The sequence below is a fragment of the Salarias fasciatus genome, chromosome 4 (genome assembly GCF_902148845.1).
Source record: "Salarias fasciatus chromosome 4, fSalaFa1.1, whole genome shotgun sequence".
Classification (NCBI taxonomy): Eukaryota; Metazoa; Chordata; class Actinopteri; order Blenniiformes; family Blenniidae; genus Salarias; species Salarias fasciatus.
Window position 1 is genome coordinate 7,114,853 of NC_043748.1, and position 16,838 is coordinate 7,131,690.

Below are 16,838 nucleotides of genomic sequence, written 5' to 3' on the forward strand. Positions count from 1 at the left end.
TATTCTTTTCAAACTAGTTTTCACATCAGAGGAGTTCATGGCATGATCCTGTAAAATACAACAATTAATCCAGAATTATAAAATATTGTTTATTGCAGTCTCAGACACAGACTGTTATTTTTAGTATCATTAAGACATTATTATGTAACTCTGCCACTCACCGTCGCTGTTTGTATATATGCATGTTTTCGGCAAAATTTTTTACAGGTCAGCAATCATCCTGTCTGAGTCACTACCTGTTTACACTACAGTAGTTTACGCCGAGACGCGCACGCACTATTCTGAGAGTGCATGTGAACTCTGGGAAAAAAGCGTGTTTTGGCATCCAGAGCCAGTGGGATAATCTTCACGTAGTCCCTACATGCTTCTGTCACATGTGACAGGAAATCAGCCAGTGTCAGGGTTGTCTGGAGGCTCCTTGACATTGCGCCGTTATCAGGAGGAAAAGGAAATTGTTCCCCTACAAACTATGCAAGATAAGTTTGAAAACAGCACATTGTTCAATAGCAGTGGTTTTCCTGCCGCAGTGATGTTTTCTAAATACACAATAAAACCCAAGTTTTTCCACATGTCGGTAATAAGCGGTTAGGGAGGACATTCTTCACCCCCACTGGCAATCTCATAATACACACATTTCCTCCCTTCGTCTGTGTAATCTGCTGAGTCTTAAGCGCCGAGAGGCTGGATACAGTACAAAGACAAGAGTAAAGGCTGGGAGGGGTGAAAAATGAGAAAGCTTCAGCAGGCTAGGAACAAAATAGTTTAGGCGTGGTTCTCAATACTGCCCTCATGCACTCTCAAGAGTGTTTGGATCTCAGAGAAGGCAGGGGAAAACAAGCGAGCAGGCCTTATCTCGGTGTAAAACTCAGCGAGCTGAGGCATAGAGGGACTCGGAAGCATGGCGACTCTCAGCGAGAATGAGGACCGTTTGGAGGAGAATCAACTCGACGTGGACGCAAAGGAGGACGTGAAGGACCCCACGGCGCAGCAGCCGCAAGATGTGTTATGTGACTCCTGCATGGACGGCCCAAGCAACGCGGTGAAATCCTGCCTGACCTGTCTGGTTTCCTACTGCGAGGCCCATCTCAGGCCCCACCTGGAGAACGCCAAATTTCAGAACCACCGCCTGGTCGACCCCCTCCACAACATCGACTGCCAGACGTGCGACATTCATCAGCTTCCTCTCAGGCGCTACTGCCTGACGGACTGCAGCTGTGTGTGTCCGGACTGCGAGGGAGAGGAGCACCACACACACGCGACCGAATCGCTGGAGGACGCCCGCAAACAGATCGAGGTCTGAGGAACCCCGCACACGTTCCGATTTATTCATTCAGACTGTTTTTAACATGAGGATGTTACAGTCAAGTTTTTCTTTGTTTTGTGGTGATTATTTGCAGATTGAACTGCAGCAGAAACACAAAGAGATCAGTGAAACTGTGTCCGCCACTGAGAAATACCAGGAAAAGCTGCAAAACAACAATGAGCTGATTAAGGTAACTTTATGAGCAAATTTATGTGGATTAACTGAATGCAATATAGTCTGAAAACACTGCTTTAATTCCATCATTATTTTTGTTTTGTTGTTCCCTCCCTCTGTACCACTCCAGTCTAAAGTGCAGGAGGTTTGTGTTGCAGTTGAAGGGCAGTTCCTGAGGCTGCAGGCGACTGTGGAGGAGGCCAGGAGAGGGGTGGTGGAGGAGCTGGACGCAGAGCAGAAACAGGCCTTCAAACAGGCAGCCGGCATGCAAGCACATCTGGAACAGAGGAGGGCGGAACTGATGAAAACCGTGTCTCAAATGAACAAACTGTCCAGGATCAAGTCTGATGTTGACTTCCTGCAGGTAGAGCCAAAAAAAAAGAAGAGTACATAGGTTGAGGAATTACACGGTCTAGCGGGTGTAAATCTATGTTGATTATATAGGATTAGCACAGGATGTTCTCTGTGAGAAAGAGTTTATTTTGGATGTTTCGTGTTTACACTGAACACAGAGCAGACATTTCAACTTTTCCAGTTTTTTTTTTTTTCTTTTTGCCCAGAGAAGCGCTCGGGTTTGGAGAAAATGAGATGCAGCGTTACCTGATCCCAGCTAGTAACCTTTTCTGACCTGTTCCAGGAACACTCGGAGTGGAGGAAAGCAGTGACGGACGTCTCCGTGCCCGGCGTGCACATCGCTCGCATGGATCATCTGACCTCCTACGTTCAAGCTGTGACCGACGCCACGGAGGAGTTGTGTAACCTGATTGTCACCTCTTACAGGCAAAAACTGAGCACAATCTGCAAAGAAGGTTTGTATTTTATCTCATTCTCCTGCTTTGCATACCTACTTTGGAAATTGAGCTGGTGTGTTTATCCACATAACAGTTATTCTGTAGACACCATAGCTTTTGTACAGGCATTCATTATCAGTGATTTTGGTGCATCCCTAAATTGATGTTTGCTAAACCTTTACTGCCATATTTTTGAGTTTGAGTGAAACGTCTCAGCAGCTTCTATCTAGATTTTTTACATCTTGCTCTGATGTGATATCTTCAGTAACTTTTCCATATTTTTAGCGCTGATATAAAGTCGGCTTCAAATATTTGCTTCCTTCATGAGCTTCAGCTGTCCATGTTTTGTATGTTAAATTAGTCAATATTAGTGATTAGATCCACCAGCATGACTGATTCTTTATATTCAATTTAAAAAAAAAACCACGTCAATAATATATTTTGTGTATGAATAACACCTGTGCAAAATGATCAAACAGGCACTAAATCTCAGATGAGGAAATCGCTGCCTGTATCGCTGCCGGACCCTGAGACGCTAGAAGACTTCTTAAAATGTAAATACTCTGTTTAACTCATTAATTCCTGAATTATTTGTGCATTTGGCTAATATGTAAGAAACGTCTGTATTTCTGCTGTTTAGATAAACGGAGCTTGACCTTTGACCCCGACACCACCCATCATTTCCTACGTTTAATGGAGGACAACAGCAAGCTGACCAACACCAGCCCCTGGCAGCACAGCTACCCAGACCACCCCGATCGCTTCGCCCACTGGCGCCAGGCCGTGACCTCGGACAGCCTTTATTCGGGCAGACACTTCATTGAAGCCGAGCTGAGCGGAGAAGGCGCCCATATAGGCGTCACCTACAAGAGCATCGACCGTAAGGGGGAGGAGAGCGCCGGCTGCATCACCGGGAATGACTTTTCCTGGTGCGTGGGAAGAAACAGCCGAGGTTTCTCTGCCTGGCACGCCGCTGTCGAGGCAGTCTTGGAGGCCACGGATCTCACCAGGATCGGTTTATATCTGGATTTTGATGGAGGTTGTGTGTCTTTCTACAATGTGACTGATAGTATGAGGTTACTCCACAAATACAGTACTGATTTTACAGAGCCTTTATATGTGGCAGTCTGGCTGTCCAAGAAAGACAATGTGGTGTCTCTGGTTAATACCAGATGATGTATTTTAAGACAGATGACCTGATTTGACAGTGAGCTTGTGAAAGAAAAAATACATTAAAAAATGTTTTTTTTTTTTAGCTTACAGAACAAGGTGCATTAAAACACTGTTAAGTTTACTACCACATAAGAAACCTGTGAAGCAAAGTGCAAGTTAGGAATTTATTGCATCTTTACAGCTGATAAATTGTTATTGAGATACAACTCAGTCATTTCTTCAACAGGTTTACAAGTGTTTTACACATTTAAAGTGTTAGTCAGCATTTCATGAGCTTAGTCAGTTTTTACAAAGCTATGCAGATTGTTGTAAAATCACCAAGTACTTCATCAATAAAACCTGCCTCATGAGTCAAATTAAACTTTCAGGCATTAAAATCTGTTTGTTCACTTTCATCAAAAGCTGGGTTCACAAAGTAGACGCCTGTCTGGGTCATGGAAATCCCACTGTTAGGGTCAGTTCCGTGCAGACCGGGAATATCAGGCATCATGTGGGGTTTGTCAAAGATGGGATTGTCAAACCCACGGTCAAGATCCCCACCAAGCTCTCCTATGTCCGTGTTCGTCCTGAAAATGTTCAGCGATGGCATCGGCGGCATTTTGATAACCCTTCTTCGACCAAGGACCACCAAGATGGTAATGAGGGTGAGCAAAACTAAAACTCCAAATACGACACCGACCACCATGGCGGTGCTCGTTCCAGTAGGGTCAGTGGTGTTCTCAGAAGATGTCTGGAGTTCAACCTCGGTTATTCCCAGGGCTGAGCCGTGAGAATTGGCATCATTCACCAGCTCTTGGGCCAGAGCCTCTGCTTGAGTTCCCCCTGCTCCATCAAGAATAACTACCTGGATCTCAGGTGATGTACCAAAAGGGATGATCCCCAATAACCGCTGGGGCTTAGAGATTTTAGACACGCCCACCTGAATAGATTTGTATTGAGGCTGAGAAAGAAACTGGTCATAAATTCGCTCCCTGTAATTCTGCAGGTTGAAGCCTGCGGCATACCGGATGGTCAGAATGGCGCCACACACTACACAGCAATGTCCAACGGGAAGAAGAGGCTTTTCACAGCTCACAGAGTCACATGTTGTTGAGCTACAGATCTGCTGGTGGTGTACTGAATTCCCACACTCACAGCCAGATGGATCCTCGCAGCTTGGGTTTCCCACTGTGACAACAGAAGAGCCGTGAAACTGCAGCCGGCCGGTGTGTGAGCTGAGATACTCTGAGAACTCAGAGTTGGTCTCAAAGGTCTTCCCCAGCACAGACAAAGACCTCACAGGGACTACGGACTGGTGGCAGCTGACGCCCACCCTGAAAGAGGAGTGGGCTTTGAAGACGACGTCGTCGTACTGGCAGGGGACGCGCTCCTCATGCACAGAGAATTGGAATTTTCCTTGTTGCGGGTCATTCGGGGTTGAAGCTGCTTGCCACAGAGCCGGGTTGAACCACTGAAGAGAATCTGAGTCCTTAAACTTCGTTGTCACACCTGCTCCGCAGCCTGGATCCTGTCCGCCCACAACATAAAATCCAGCCCCAGAATTCAGAATGAACTCTCCATCGACTGGCAGCCTCATCTCCTGCACGGCATGGGTGGTCTCCACAAACACGGCGACTCTTCTCTGAGCTGGAAAGTGAGCCGTGTCACTTCCACAGGGGACATCCCCTTTGTCCCAGTTGGTCTTGTTCTCATAGTTGGTGTCAGGAATCCACTGTTTGTACAGGCCGTCCACTGCCCCGAGAACACAGAGGAGCAGGAGCAGGTCCGGTGTTTTCAGCATCTTGAATGCTTCTGACAAGCACAGAGAGTGATATGTGACCTTTGTTTCCAACCTCGTGACTCACACATGATGCTCACAATGACACCGTAAAGTTCATGAGGTCTGAACCACATCAGCCTGCCCAAACAGGTGATCTGTAAAAGATTGACATTTTCTGTAGCGGCAGAACTGCAAGACAACAAGTTTAAACAGCCTCGATCCAAAACAATGAAAAGTATGATAAATACCTGTTCATGACCATTTTTGGTGCCTTTATCATTTTGTCACATTTCGTGCAAAATATATGTTTTATAACAGTCAGCACCAGATTAAATAATTTTGCTGTGCAGTGGCATTTGCTTTGGAGTTTTAAGAATTTATACCAAATTGTACTACTTTTTCAAATGACTGCAATGTTTTCCTTAGTTTCTGTTCCATCCATTCATCTTTATACGTTTCAGGGTCACAGAGTGCCAATCCCAGTTTGCTACGAGCTCCCGACCCTGGACAGGTCTCCAGTCCACCACAGGACAAACAACCAGGCACATTCACACTGAGGGCCAAATTAGAGTCACTCATCTAACTTCATAATGTTTAGAAGAAAAAAAAACTATTGATAGATTTTAAAATATTTTATCAAGTGTACAGGAAGGTTTTTTTTTTTTCATAAAATAATTAAATTGTTGGCCTTTGGTACGCAACACAAAAACCTCAACAAGAACGACATCCATAAATTTAAAATTTTATTTATGAATTTTGTGATAAAGTGAGGTTTTGGTCACTCACACCAACGTGTCACAGTGTCCTTAAAAGACCAGAGTTTTGTATTCTTGGAATACCAGATTTCACAAATAAGTGTAATAAGTTTTCAAGTGAGATTTGAAAATAGGGGGAGGTGATGAGATGACCTGAGGGGGAGGTTATGCTTGAGTGTTTCAACAAAAATTCAAATTTCCATAGGGACCTCATCTGACAAAGAAATAAAATAATGTAATACAATTGTTATGCATCTAGGAAAGACTCTTCAAAAAATATAAATAATCCCCTGAAATCATATAGTCTTCTCGGCCCTCTGCTCTCTGAAGCACCCTCTAGGTGATTTCCATAGTGTGTAATATAATACTCACTAAGTGTTTTCTGAGTTTCCACCCCGCCTTACCAAGAAGTTGACTCTGTTTTTTTTTCCACCTGCTTCCAGGTTCAAGTGATTTGCATAACAGCTCAGTCCACACGCACTCATTACTCTCCACATTCCTGTAGCCGGTGCCATTTACGCGTCACAGTGACACGTTGTTTTTAGCGCCAAATATCGTAAAGCGCGCCGCGGAGTGAAATGGAAATTGAGGTGGGCGTGGCCACCAGTGACGCAACGGCGGGAAATTATGCTTTCACTGTGCACCTGTTTGTTTTTTTTTTTCTTCAATTACCACACCTCGTGCCGTGCTGCGCCTTTCTGCACGTCTCAGATGTGAACAGGAATTCCTGCAGAGCCAACTTTCAGGCGTGGCGTGTGGATTTTATTTCGAGTTCGTACCCTGCGTATTGATGCACAGTTCTTTCCGAAGTACAAAGTGTCCTCCCTGAAAGTGTTCCATGAAAACTGTAGCTAAGCACGTGTTAAGGACCTGCTTCACATTTTTCTCCAGGTAACTTTACTACAATGCATTTTTTTGTCTGTGTTTATCTGTTGCAGTGTATCTGTTCTTACACAGGGCTGATAAGCATGGCCTCAAGCTGTGTGTTAAGATTATTAGAGTGACTCTTTCTTCAGGGAGTCTGGAATTTTTTTTTTCTTCCTCTTTTGGGCATTTGTAAATCCTGACTTGTTAGATTTATACATCTGTTTAATCACCTCAACAACTCCTGTGTTCTCCAGAAAAACAGCAAATGTTCCTGTAGAAGTCCATCAATCCAACTCTGAAACAGCAGCACAGATGGACAATATCCAGCATTTGTCCAGCCCACCCAGTGCAAATTCGGCTGGAAATGCAGGCCACCGCCTGGAAGCGGTAATGAAGAGAGACGACAATCGTGCTGGATGGTTTCTGTCTTCCGTAATTTGCATCAACATCCTAATCTTGGGCTGTGCTTTGGTTAGCGGCAGTGCCTTCAACAGTGTGGCCATCACTGCCGTGCACTGGCAAATATTTGTCATAATCCTCCTCCTCCTCACAATGTTATGGATGTTTGAGTATATAGCTTTTACCTCACGGAGGGATGTGGTTTCATTCAAAGACAGCCATGCTGGACCTGTGTGGCTCCGAGGTGAGAACCTCAGTGCATGTCTTTTGGTTCTCGGCTTTCACCGAGTGTGTTTTCTCTTGTCTAATAACGTCGGTGTTCTCGTTGCAGTTGGACTTCTGGTGTTCGGCCTGCTCAGTCTCCTCATGGATATCTTTAAGATTGGCAATTTTGTGGGATATCTTCACTGCGATTCAGCTGTGAAAGTGGCCCTGCCTGTCATACAGGCGGTATTTCTTTTTGTTCAGGTAGCTGCAATTTAATCGAATTTGAAGAATGTGATAATTTTTTTGCTACATGGGCAAAATTTGGGGAAACATCTGTTTTAGACATACTTCCTGTGGATCCATGCAAAAGACTGTGTGCAGCAACACACAATCTTTTCCAGGTAAACCCATGTGTTTATCATCTAAAGTCCATCCCAGATGCCTTCAGTCACTCTCTCGTTTGACGTCACTCTTCAGGTGCGGGCTGACGCTCACACTTTCTACCAACCTGGTGGTGTGGATGGCAGCAGTGACTGAAGAGTCTGTTCATCACACTGAGATTCCTCATCTGGCTGTCAATGTCTCGCACAAGACACACAGAGGTAAGCTCTTGTGTGCTCACGTGTTACCTTGAAAAACTTAAACACCGTTTTCTTTCCGTTTCAGCCAGCCATGGAGACGTGAAGTGTGAATGCAGTCATACGCTCTGTGACACCTTCCAAGAGGCTTTCTTCTACCTGTACCCCTTCAACATAGAGTACAGCCTCTTTGCCTCTGCTATGACCTATGTCATGTGGAAAAATGTGGGCCGCATCGTGGAGAGTCACGGCCACCACAAAGCTAAGTTCCGTCTGAAGGACGCTCTTGTTGGATCCGTTTCTGGATCACTCCTGGTGATCGCTGGACTGACGACCTTTATATTGTACGAGTTGGACATAGTAACAGAAGACAAGCAGAAGAGAGAGAAGGTTCTGCTGATGCATTTCGTCATGAATATAGTGATCGTGAGCCTGATGTCTGTCTGCACCGTGATTGGCTGCGTTGTTTATAGGCTGGACCACAGGCAGCACATATCGGAGAAGAACCCCAGTCACAGTCTGGATGTGGGGCTGCTGGTCGGAGCCTCGATGGGGCAGCTCATCATCAGCTACTTCACTATCGTTGCTGTGGTGGCAACGGGAGCCAAGGGCTACATGAACGCGCTCAACCTCACGTTGGCTGTCGTAGTGGTGCTGCAGCTGGGGCTGCAGAACTACTTCATCATTGAAGGCCTCCATCGGGAGCCTTTCCACGCGATACAGGAAGCAGCATTGCGGACGAACGGCCAGGCCTTCCAAGAACACCCTGAAGTCAACACTGCAGTTGGCCTGAATTCATGTTCCAATAAGCTAAACTGGAAGAGAAAAGTTCTGAAGGAAGTCTGTGCTTTTCTGCTGTTTTCTAATGTTATTGTAAGTTGTAGTAATACTCAGTTTCTTCAGTAAGAGATCAGGGATGATTCAAGAAAATATGTACAATTTATCTATGTTCTTTGCCTTTGCAGCTGTGGATCATGCCGGCCTTCGGGGCTCGTCCTCAGTTTGACCACCACGTGGAGACGCACTTCTACAAACACACAATGTGGACCTCCATTGTGAACATCGGACTTCCTTTTGGAATCTTTTATCGAATGCACTGCATCGCCAGTCTCTTTGAGGTGTACTTGATGTCTTAGCTGGACCAAGTAATGGGTCTTACTTTCACTTTTGGAGAATTTTTTCATTTCAAATTTTTTAAACTTTTTAAATAAATATTTGTTTTAAAAAAATGCTGTCTGTTTAATCATGATTTTTAGCATATGGGCTTGGATTCATTGAAGGGTTATAAGTTACATAATGAAATTTCAATCTTGTTTGATAAGTAGGCCTACTTTACTGGGAACTTTTGTAAACAGCTCATACTGGAAAAATTGTTAAAAATCTGCACTTCATCTAAAATAGATGCCTGAGGCACAAGTGCTTAAAATTATGTATTGACGCCCTCTAGTGGTTATACAAGTATGACATAAGTGACATGGTGGGGGTAATGGAAAAAAATGTATATCCTTCCATCTTTTATGCAGTTTTATCCAATTTAGGGTTGCATGGCTCTGGAACTGACAGTAGTCCATCATAGAGCCAACAATCATTTACCTCAACAGGCCCTTTTAAGAGTCATTGATTAACCTCCAGAGCATGCATTGGAAGACTTAAGCCTGAAAATATTCTCACTGTGGGTTTCCAATTACAATCCTTCAGTAATCTGACAAACACAGGTTTGATAGATGCATATCAATATATATTTTGAGGACAGGTTAATGAAATTACAGTTTAAAACATCTTGAGCAGAATACATAAAACCATACAATCTGTATTATGTTCTCCAAACATCACAAACTACATAACAACGCAATAAGGTGCAAGTTTCACTTTAAAGCATATAAAGTACAACAAACAAAGTGAAACATGAATACTGTGCCATCCAGAATATGTTGCAAATCCTCACTAAAAAGCACCATATCCTTGATTTAAAAGCCAGACGGAAAAGTTGAAATTTGCCCCTTTAGCTTTAATGCTGTCAAGAACTTGAGCATCGGCCTTTGGGGTCGTCGAGAGCTTTGACAGACATTCTGTGGTCTGGAGAAACGTACAAACAATTGTTTAAAGATGATAATGAGAATTCAAACATCTGAATATGAGAGGAACCTCGACCTCAATGACAAGGTCAATTAGTGACTCAATTTCCAAATTCAGGAAGCTTTCCTTTCCAGCCTTGTTGAAATCGCAGAGTTTCCAGAAAAGCACCAGCAGCATCTGGTGGAACTGGATCTTTTTGGTGGAGTTAGGCAGGTATGTTTGCGTTAATGGATTGGTCAGCAGGCGAGCGAGACCCTTCAGGACAAAATCAAAGTCCTGGCAGAGGGAGAGCAGGAAAAAAACCGCTTTGAACAGGAATCCTTACAGAAAAACTTCAAGAAGCGATGACTGACGTACCTCCTCTCTGTGAATCCTTGACAAATAATTCACAAATAAGTTTTCAGGGCCGGCAGACTGCACAAAGAACAAAGTTATTCCAGTGACCTTAAACTCAGAATGCACGCTCTTCACATTGATTTTTTCTTTGTCACGGCCTCCTCGTACCTCTTGTTCCTCCATGCTGGAGGGGGAGGGAGGGCGGTGGGGGACTCCTCCATCGTGCTCCAGCGTCACAATGAGGATCTGCACGGCCTGCTCCACCAGCTGCTCCCGGTAGTCGGAGAAGAGGAGGTGGTTGTAGGGGATGCCGTAGCCCACCGGATCATAGGCGCACACCACGTTCAGCAGGGACGTGAACAGAGGCAGAGCGTGTCTGAGAACCAAGACATGAAGATCAGACTAAAGGAAGATCACTTTAATCGGTAAATAGGAATACTTATGAGTGTGTCTGGGTTTTAAAAACATGTTCAGATCTCATCTCCTCACCTGTTTTCTGCAGAGCAGAAGAACGTCACCCAAGGATTGAGGACGCTGTTGTCTGAAGAGGGAGGCAGGTACATGGCCTCAGAGAAGCAGGTCAGCAATAATCTCAGCAACTCCGACCTGCAAAGGACCAAAACATGTAGGAGGGAGAAGAATCAAAGTGGTTAACACACAAAAAGTTAGAAAGACATTTTAGGATAGAGGTTTGTTTTTCACTGTTACACTGAAGTGGCTCACTTACCGATTCAGATCATGGATGTAGTTTAGAGGTGGAGATTGTTCAAATCCTACTCCTGACTCCCAGATGTACTCACAGCTGTCTATAGACTGCATGCTCTTCACTGAATCCTGCACAGTCAGTATTTTTAATTCAAATGGAAACTTAGACATTCACCACATTTGTTCATCAAAAATTCAGCATGGTTAATTCTTTGTCTGGTGCCTTGATGACTGGATCTGTCATTGATGTTGATTCTAGAAGATATTTTGACTTCTCATTTGCGATAATAATGCTACCATCCTTTGCTAAAGCTAACCTTTAGCAAGGTTATGACCCAGCCTGCCAGGAAACAGCATTTTTTTCACAGTTTGCGAAATAAAGGGGGTGAAATAACTAACAAACAATAAACAGCATTCACGGTGAGAACACTGCAGTCTGATGTGCAACATTCCTTCCATGCTAAAGTCATGAGGGATGATGGCTTCCTCTTGGTATGACGGACAAGTTGTTTATTCAGGTAAACTCGAATGACTGGTTAGTTCAGCAACTATGATGCAGGTAGAAGGAGATTCAGCCCAGAAATAAACCTTGACAAAGGTTGGGGTGAGCTCAATTTAATGATGTAATGAATTTAGTGATACAATAGCAAATTACGGGCATTAGAGGGTACTTACAGGGCCTCTTCTGTGATGTGTACAGTGAAATCAGGGCAGAAGAGCAAGTCAGCAATGGCGAGAAGCAGCGACTCAGCCAGCGGTCGAGCTCCGTCATCGTCATCCATTTCGTCTCCCTGAAAAGAACCGACAGGAGTGAGACATCCAGGCACACGGAGCTCTCCTTTCACTAAGATTATAGTAGAAAAAAATGTGAAACATAAGAAAAATGCTTTGTCATAAGTATCGTATGAAGTGATGTTTCCTGCTCTGCTTGTGAAAAAGGAAAGTACGATACACCTCCTCATGGGGAGAATGAGGAAACTTAAATGATCAACAGAAAGACAACAGCACTCAGGAAACAGCCGAAGCAAATTATTTTGTGTATCAGCCAAGGTCAGATTATTATATAAATGACATTGTTGTTTTGGGGATCGTGGGTATCACCAGGAAGGTGTTTATTTGCCATGACTGCTGTGTGTACGCACGCATACAGCAGGGGGGAGGCCAGCCCTTCCACCCGCCCTTACTGGGGGGGGGGGGGAAAGCATTTGAAATTGAACCGAGCTTCAAAGCCCACCTATAAGAGGAGGTGATGAACTGCTATTGGTCAGGTTTCACAGAAACTGCCCAGCCCTGTGGTTCCTCCAAACCCCACTGCATGAGATGGACCTTCGAAGAGGAAGGTTCTCCAGGAGAGTTCTTGCCTGACCTCAGAGGAGGAAGGGACTGTCCAGTTCCCACCGCTGGCTAGCCAGCACTGCTAACGGCTAAGAAAGGAAGGGTACGCCCTCAGATCCAGGGCCTAACCAGAAAGGGGATACCGGCATCCAGGATCCAGGCCCCACCAAGGACCACAAGAACAGGCCAGAGGAGCATCGCCTCTACTCTCACAAACTGTTCTTTAAGACTTCCACAGGCAAAGGGACCAGCTCTCTCAGCCTGCAGCAGGATCTCCGGCCTCCAGCCACAAGCACATGGCAGACTGACCGACCAAGCCAAGCACCAGTCAGCCCCAGCGTCTGACTGCCACCTGGGCCCAGGATCCTCTCCTCCAGCCCATGAAAAGGACACCGCGGTAGAACCACGGGAGGAACGTTTCTTCAACCCTTCAACACCTCCACCTTCTACCGCTGCACGGCAACAGACAGCGTTACCTGCTAATAAGAGACAAAGAGCAAGCACCTGTGCAACAACATCCTGCACCGTGGTGGTGGTGGTGTCTGCCCAGAACTGATCCCAGAAGACATCGTCTGTGGCTTCTACTGGCTAGAGAGAAGATGTTTACATTTCAGTTCCCTTGAGACAAATAGAGCACGTTATTCCTGCCAGATTTAATTAAAAGACGTGGTGGGCATTGCTTTGCATTTAATTAAATACATCCTCCTGCTCTCTCACATATTCTTGCATATTGTAGAATCAAGTGGCGACTCCAGGTAGGAGAAATGGTAGGTAGGAGGCTTCTCTTGTCATCAAGGTCTTTTATTTCAAAAGCGCACCAGGAACATATACACATGTGGTGGCATGCAGGCCCCAGGTCACTCACCCAGCAACCCCTCCCTCTCACGGTCTGACCACAAATAACCCCTAAAAAAGGCCTCAACGGCTCAAACAAGCCCCTCCCAGCATGCCTTGCGGCAGACCCCCGGGTCACTACATAGCCCCCACCTAAAGGGTTTAAACGTCCCTGAAACTCCTTTAGTCCAAAGCAAATGGATCCAAATGTCCAGGCTGCCTCCAGCAGCACGTAGAACGGCTCGGATCCTCTTTCACTGCTCGTGGCCGGGGGTCGGGCATCAGCAGTCCCAGTCCTGTTATTTCTCACTGAGAAGAACACCCGGACCCTCCGACAGTCCGGCCAGTAGAGGCTCACCCGGAGCCTGTACAGGGTCCTGGCAGTCCCGTATTGGCCGGCCCCCACCGAACCATGGACCGTGTGCAAGACTTGGAAACGGAGCACCCCGAGAACCAGTAACTGTAGGATCTCGCTACCCCGTCCAGGCGCCTGGCACCTCCGGTACAGCAGTCCCCCATGGGACTCAAGCTTGACCCACTGGGTGTAATAGGCCTGCATCTCAGATCCACAAGCGGACACCTCGGACCACTCCGGCTGCTGCCCCACCTCCAGCCAACTCCGGAGCAGGGCCAACGTCTCATCAGCAGTCTGGTGTTCCTGTAACTCATCAGAGGACAATGAGAGGTCATGGATGGCCCTCACCACCGCTGTGTTCTGGACCTTGAGACCTTGCTCCTCCTGCCACCGCCGACAGTAGCTGCACTCGGCCACTGTGCAGGGACGCCTGGACAGTGCGTCAGCGTTGCTGTGCTGCCGCCCTGCAGCCCTGCCTGGTGCGTGGTCTCAACTGAGTACTGTTCTTATTCTGCAGACGTAGTTGAGGACTGTTTCTGCTCTTTAGTGACGGCGGAGTTATCCTCTCGCCCAGCGACTGAAGCCGAGGATTGTGCTTGCTCAACGGCGGAGGAGTGAACCTCTCGTTCTCTCAAGACATGGCTTTCTGGGCTCAGCTGAAGCTTAAAGGTCCGGGAACCCATGCTTCCCCTTGTGATGTCGATCCGCACCCTCCAGTGGTTCAACAGGTCCAAGCCAATGATGCACGGGGCCTGGATATCAGCAAGCGAGAACTCGTGTCTTACCTCTCGGTCGCCCACATGGACTATTAGCGGCTTCTTCCCACCCATGCCAACCTTTTCACCGGAGACCGTCATCAGCTTGATGTCGGTGGCAGCCCAGGCTGTGGAGGGACAGCCCGTCAAGCCGGGAAGGAGACCGGGGCGCACTAGCGAGATGGTAGACCCAGTGTCTTCCAGTGCCCGGCAATAATGGTTGTCGATCTGGCAGGACAGATACAGCCGCTTAGAATGACCACATCATCCCACCAGCATGCATTGTCCTTGGTGGGGGATGATTGTCTGGAGTGGCGGCTCCCTCATAGCACCGCTCCCCTTCTCATTCCCCGGAGTTTGGTCTCTCGGGGTCGGCGCTGGGTAGTCCCATGCAATTTGGCTGGGCTCCTGGTGTAACGGAGTAATTCATTATTCCACTTGCCGTCACTCTTTTGGTTTGTCCGAGTCACATGTTAGTCCTTGAACGTCTCCTCCTCCTACTGACATGATCACGAATCAGCGCGCTGGTGCCCATCAGTTTGAGGTTGGAGGCGTTTGAGGTAAGTTGGGTCCCCCTGCACTCTGTGTTTTGGATATTTAATGATAGAGGCTATGGTAACTAATAGTACAACATTACATCTTTATGATCTCCTGCAGGGTTTGTGTTTGTGGCCCGATTACAAGCCAATGTGACGACTGACCGGTATTTTCATTCATTGCTTGTGCAGGAAGCAATAAACGGCTGTTGCGGGGCGAAATTTCTACCATCGTCTCCTTCCTCGTTATTGAAGTAAACAAAAACACAACGCAGAGTCATAAAGGACAGAACTGAACCTGCCAGCACCAGCAGTTGGCATGGTTACACTGGCACCTGTGGCATCTGTCGGCAGAACGGCGGAGACACAGCGAAACGGGCGGCCAAGTCCCCTGCTCTTCTTCTTCTTCATGCCCGCACTCATCCATTCTGATGTGCAGCCCTGGGGCACGAGTCTCTGGGAGGCTAGCCGGCCTGGGACGTGAGCGCTCGTTCTGCCTGATCGGCTTCTTGCAGTGCCTTGTTTAGTGTTTCCGATGAAGCGAGGCAGACATGCTGTCGTAGTCTCTCTGGTGTGAGACCTCTCAGAAAGGCAGAATGGGCCAGCTCTGATACCTGCATCGAAGTGGGGGTAGCCTTGCCAGGCGTGTAGCTGCACATCAGCGGTGAAGATTCCCAGTCTCTCCCTGTCTTGGCAGTAGTGACTAATCAGCTGTGCTTGGTTCTTGTTGGTGGACTGGCTCTCGCTGAATCTTCTCTCTAATGCAGTGGTTAGGGTCTGTAGATCCTGCCGCTCCGCCGGGTTGAGGTCCAGCAGCACTCGGGCTGCTTCTCCTTCAAGCGCAAGGCTCGCTGCATTCTCCTCAGGGTTCCAGCCGTTTTGCTACGCTGCTAGCTCCGTCTGAGCTAGGTACCGGACGAGATCCCTTTCTCCGCTATATTTAGGCAGCTTGACGAGTGCTCTTCGCTCAGTGGGTTTCGCTCCACTCTCAGTGGCCGGCAGCCAGAGATTAGCTGTCGCACTAGCCTGAGGGTTGGTGCTCCACATATCAGTATATCAATTCTTTCAATAAAAATCTCAATCAGCCTGAACAGTTTATGAGTTAATTTTGTTCTGTTTATGTCTGTGTGTCCCCCGTGTCTGATGTTTATAATAAACTAGAATAGAAGTTGAAAACTGATCGATTTAAGATCACTTCTATGGTGAAGCACATAATTCCTCAATGTGCTGTGGAAGCGAAAGTAGAGCCCCGACCCCTCAGTGACCGAGCAGGCCAGAAGACTATTTATCTGACTTGTGTTCATCAAATGTTCACTCATAAAAGGTAATGCGATATAGACTTCATTGTAAATGTGGTTAAAGGGGCTGTATCATGCAAAAGTCACTTTTTGTATGTTTTAACCTTTTTATATAGTTGTGCACTCATCAGAAACACCCCCAAGGCGTTTTTTTCCCTTTGTGCCTGTGTGTTTGAGCTTTCCTCGTTTTTCTGCTGCTCAGAGAGGCAGCCCCTGCCGTATCCATGAAAACGGTCTGTTAACCCATAGTGACGTCAATGAGAGACGATGGCTCCCCTGAGTCCCCCCACCCTGCAGGCCCTCGGCAATCAGCGTTGCCGCTTTCTGTATCTCCGAATACGGAGATAAACTTTAACCATCGTCTGAAAGCAACAATCAAGCAAGAGCAAGAGTCTGAAGGGTCTGCGCTTGGTGAGTTTCTAACAGGAAAAGACGTTTTCGCGTGTCTTTGTGTGCAGAGAAGCTAAAGCTAAAGCTAAACCCTTAGAGAAGCTAATGCATGACGTATTTGTTTTGAAGCGCTGATTGGCTGAAGTACACTGTCAGTCAAAGTCCACAGGGGGAGAGGAGGGATTTTCAGTGAAACAGAGCATTTTCTCTTC

General features: G+C 46.7%; 4 protein-coding genes across 6 annotated transcripts; 2 read left to right on the plus strand and 2 right to left on the minus strand.

The window, feature by feature from the left end:
* Positions 1-706: 706 nt before the first annotated feature.
* On the plus strand, positions 707-3,796 carry LOC115387221 (tripartite motif-containing protein 16-like protein). The gene is made up of 6 exons (XM_030089838.1): positions 707-1,294; positions 1,398-1,493; positions 1,608-1,841; positions 2,115-2,286; positions 2,748-2,822; positions 2,909-3,796. The coding sequence occupies exons 1-6, from the start codon at positions 899-901 to the stop codon at positions 3,442-3,444; spliced, it is 1,509 nt and encodes a 502-aa protein (XP_029945698.1). The 5' UTR covers positions 707-898; the 3' UTR covers positions 3,445-3,796.
* Positions 3,737-5,448, minus strand: amn (amnion associated transmembrane protein). Its single transcript, XM_030089839.1, has one exon. It carries the CDS (start codon positions 5,219-5,221, stop codon positions 3,806-3,808), a length of 1,416 nt encoding a protein of 471 aa, XP_029945699.1. The 5' UTR covers positions 5,222-5,448; the 3' UTR covers positions 3,737-3,805.
* A 1,267-nt stretch (positions 5,449-6,715) lies between these two features.
* Positions 6,716-9,213, plus strand: LOC115387415 (proton channel OTOP2-like). Of its 2 annotated transcripts, XM_030090124.1 has the most exons (6): positions 6,716-6,846; positions 7,077-7,465; positions 7,553-7,829; positions 7,906-8,030; positions 8,095-8,879; positions 8,972-9,213. In XM_030090124.1, the coding sequence occupies exons 4-6, from the start codon at positions 7,949-7,951 to the stop codon at positions 9,140-9,142; spliced, it is 1,038 nt and encodes a 345-aa protein (XP_029945984.1). In that variant the 5' UTR covers positions 6,716-6,846; positions 7,077-7,465; positions 7,553-7,829; positions 7,906-7,948; the 3' UTR covers positions 9,143-9,213. The 2 variants fall into 2 exon arrangements, with proteins under 2 accessions (XP_029945984.1, XP_029945983.1); XM_030090123.1 differs by having other exon boundaries at positions 7,553-8,030.
* Positions 9,214-9,726: 513 nt separating this feature from the next.
* LOC115387178 (protein HID1-like) lies at positions 9,727-12,004 on the minus strand. Of its 2 annotated transcripts, XM_030089784.1 has the most exons (6): positions 11,799-12,004; positions 11,146-11,252; positions 10,908-11,024; positions 10,587-10,794; positions 10,440-10,496; positions 9,727-10,358 (listed from the first exon to the last, which is right to left on the minus strand). In XM_030089784.1, the coding sequence occupies exons 2-6, from the start codon at positions 11,235-11,237 to the stop codon at positions 10,107-10,109; spliced, it is 726 nt and encodes a 241-aa protein (XP_029945644.1). In that variant the 5' UTR covers positions 11,238-11,252; positions 11,799-12,004; the 3' UTR covers positions 9,727-10,106. The 2 variants fall into 2 exon arrangements, with proteins under 2 accessions (XP_029945644.1, XP_029945643.1); XM_030089783.1 differs by lacking the exon at positions 11,799-12,004 and having other exon boundaries at positions 11,146-11,446.
* Positions 12,005-16,838: the final 4,834 nt, after the last annotated feature.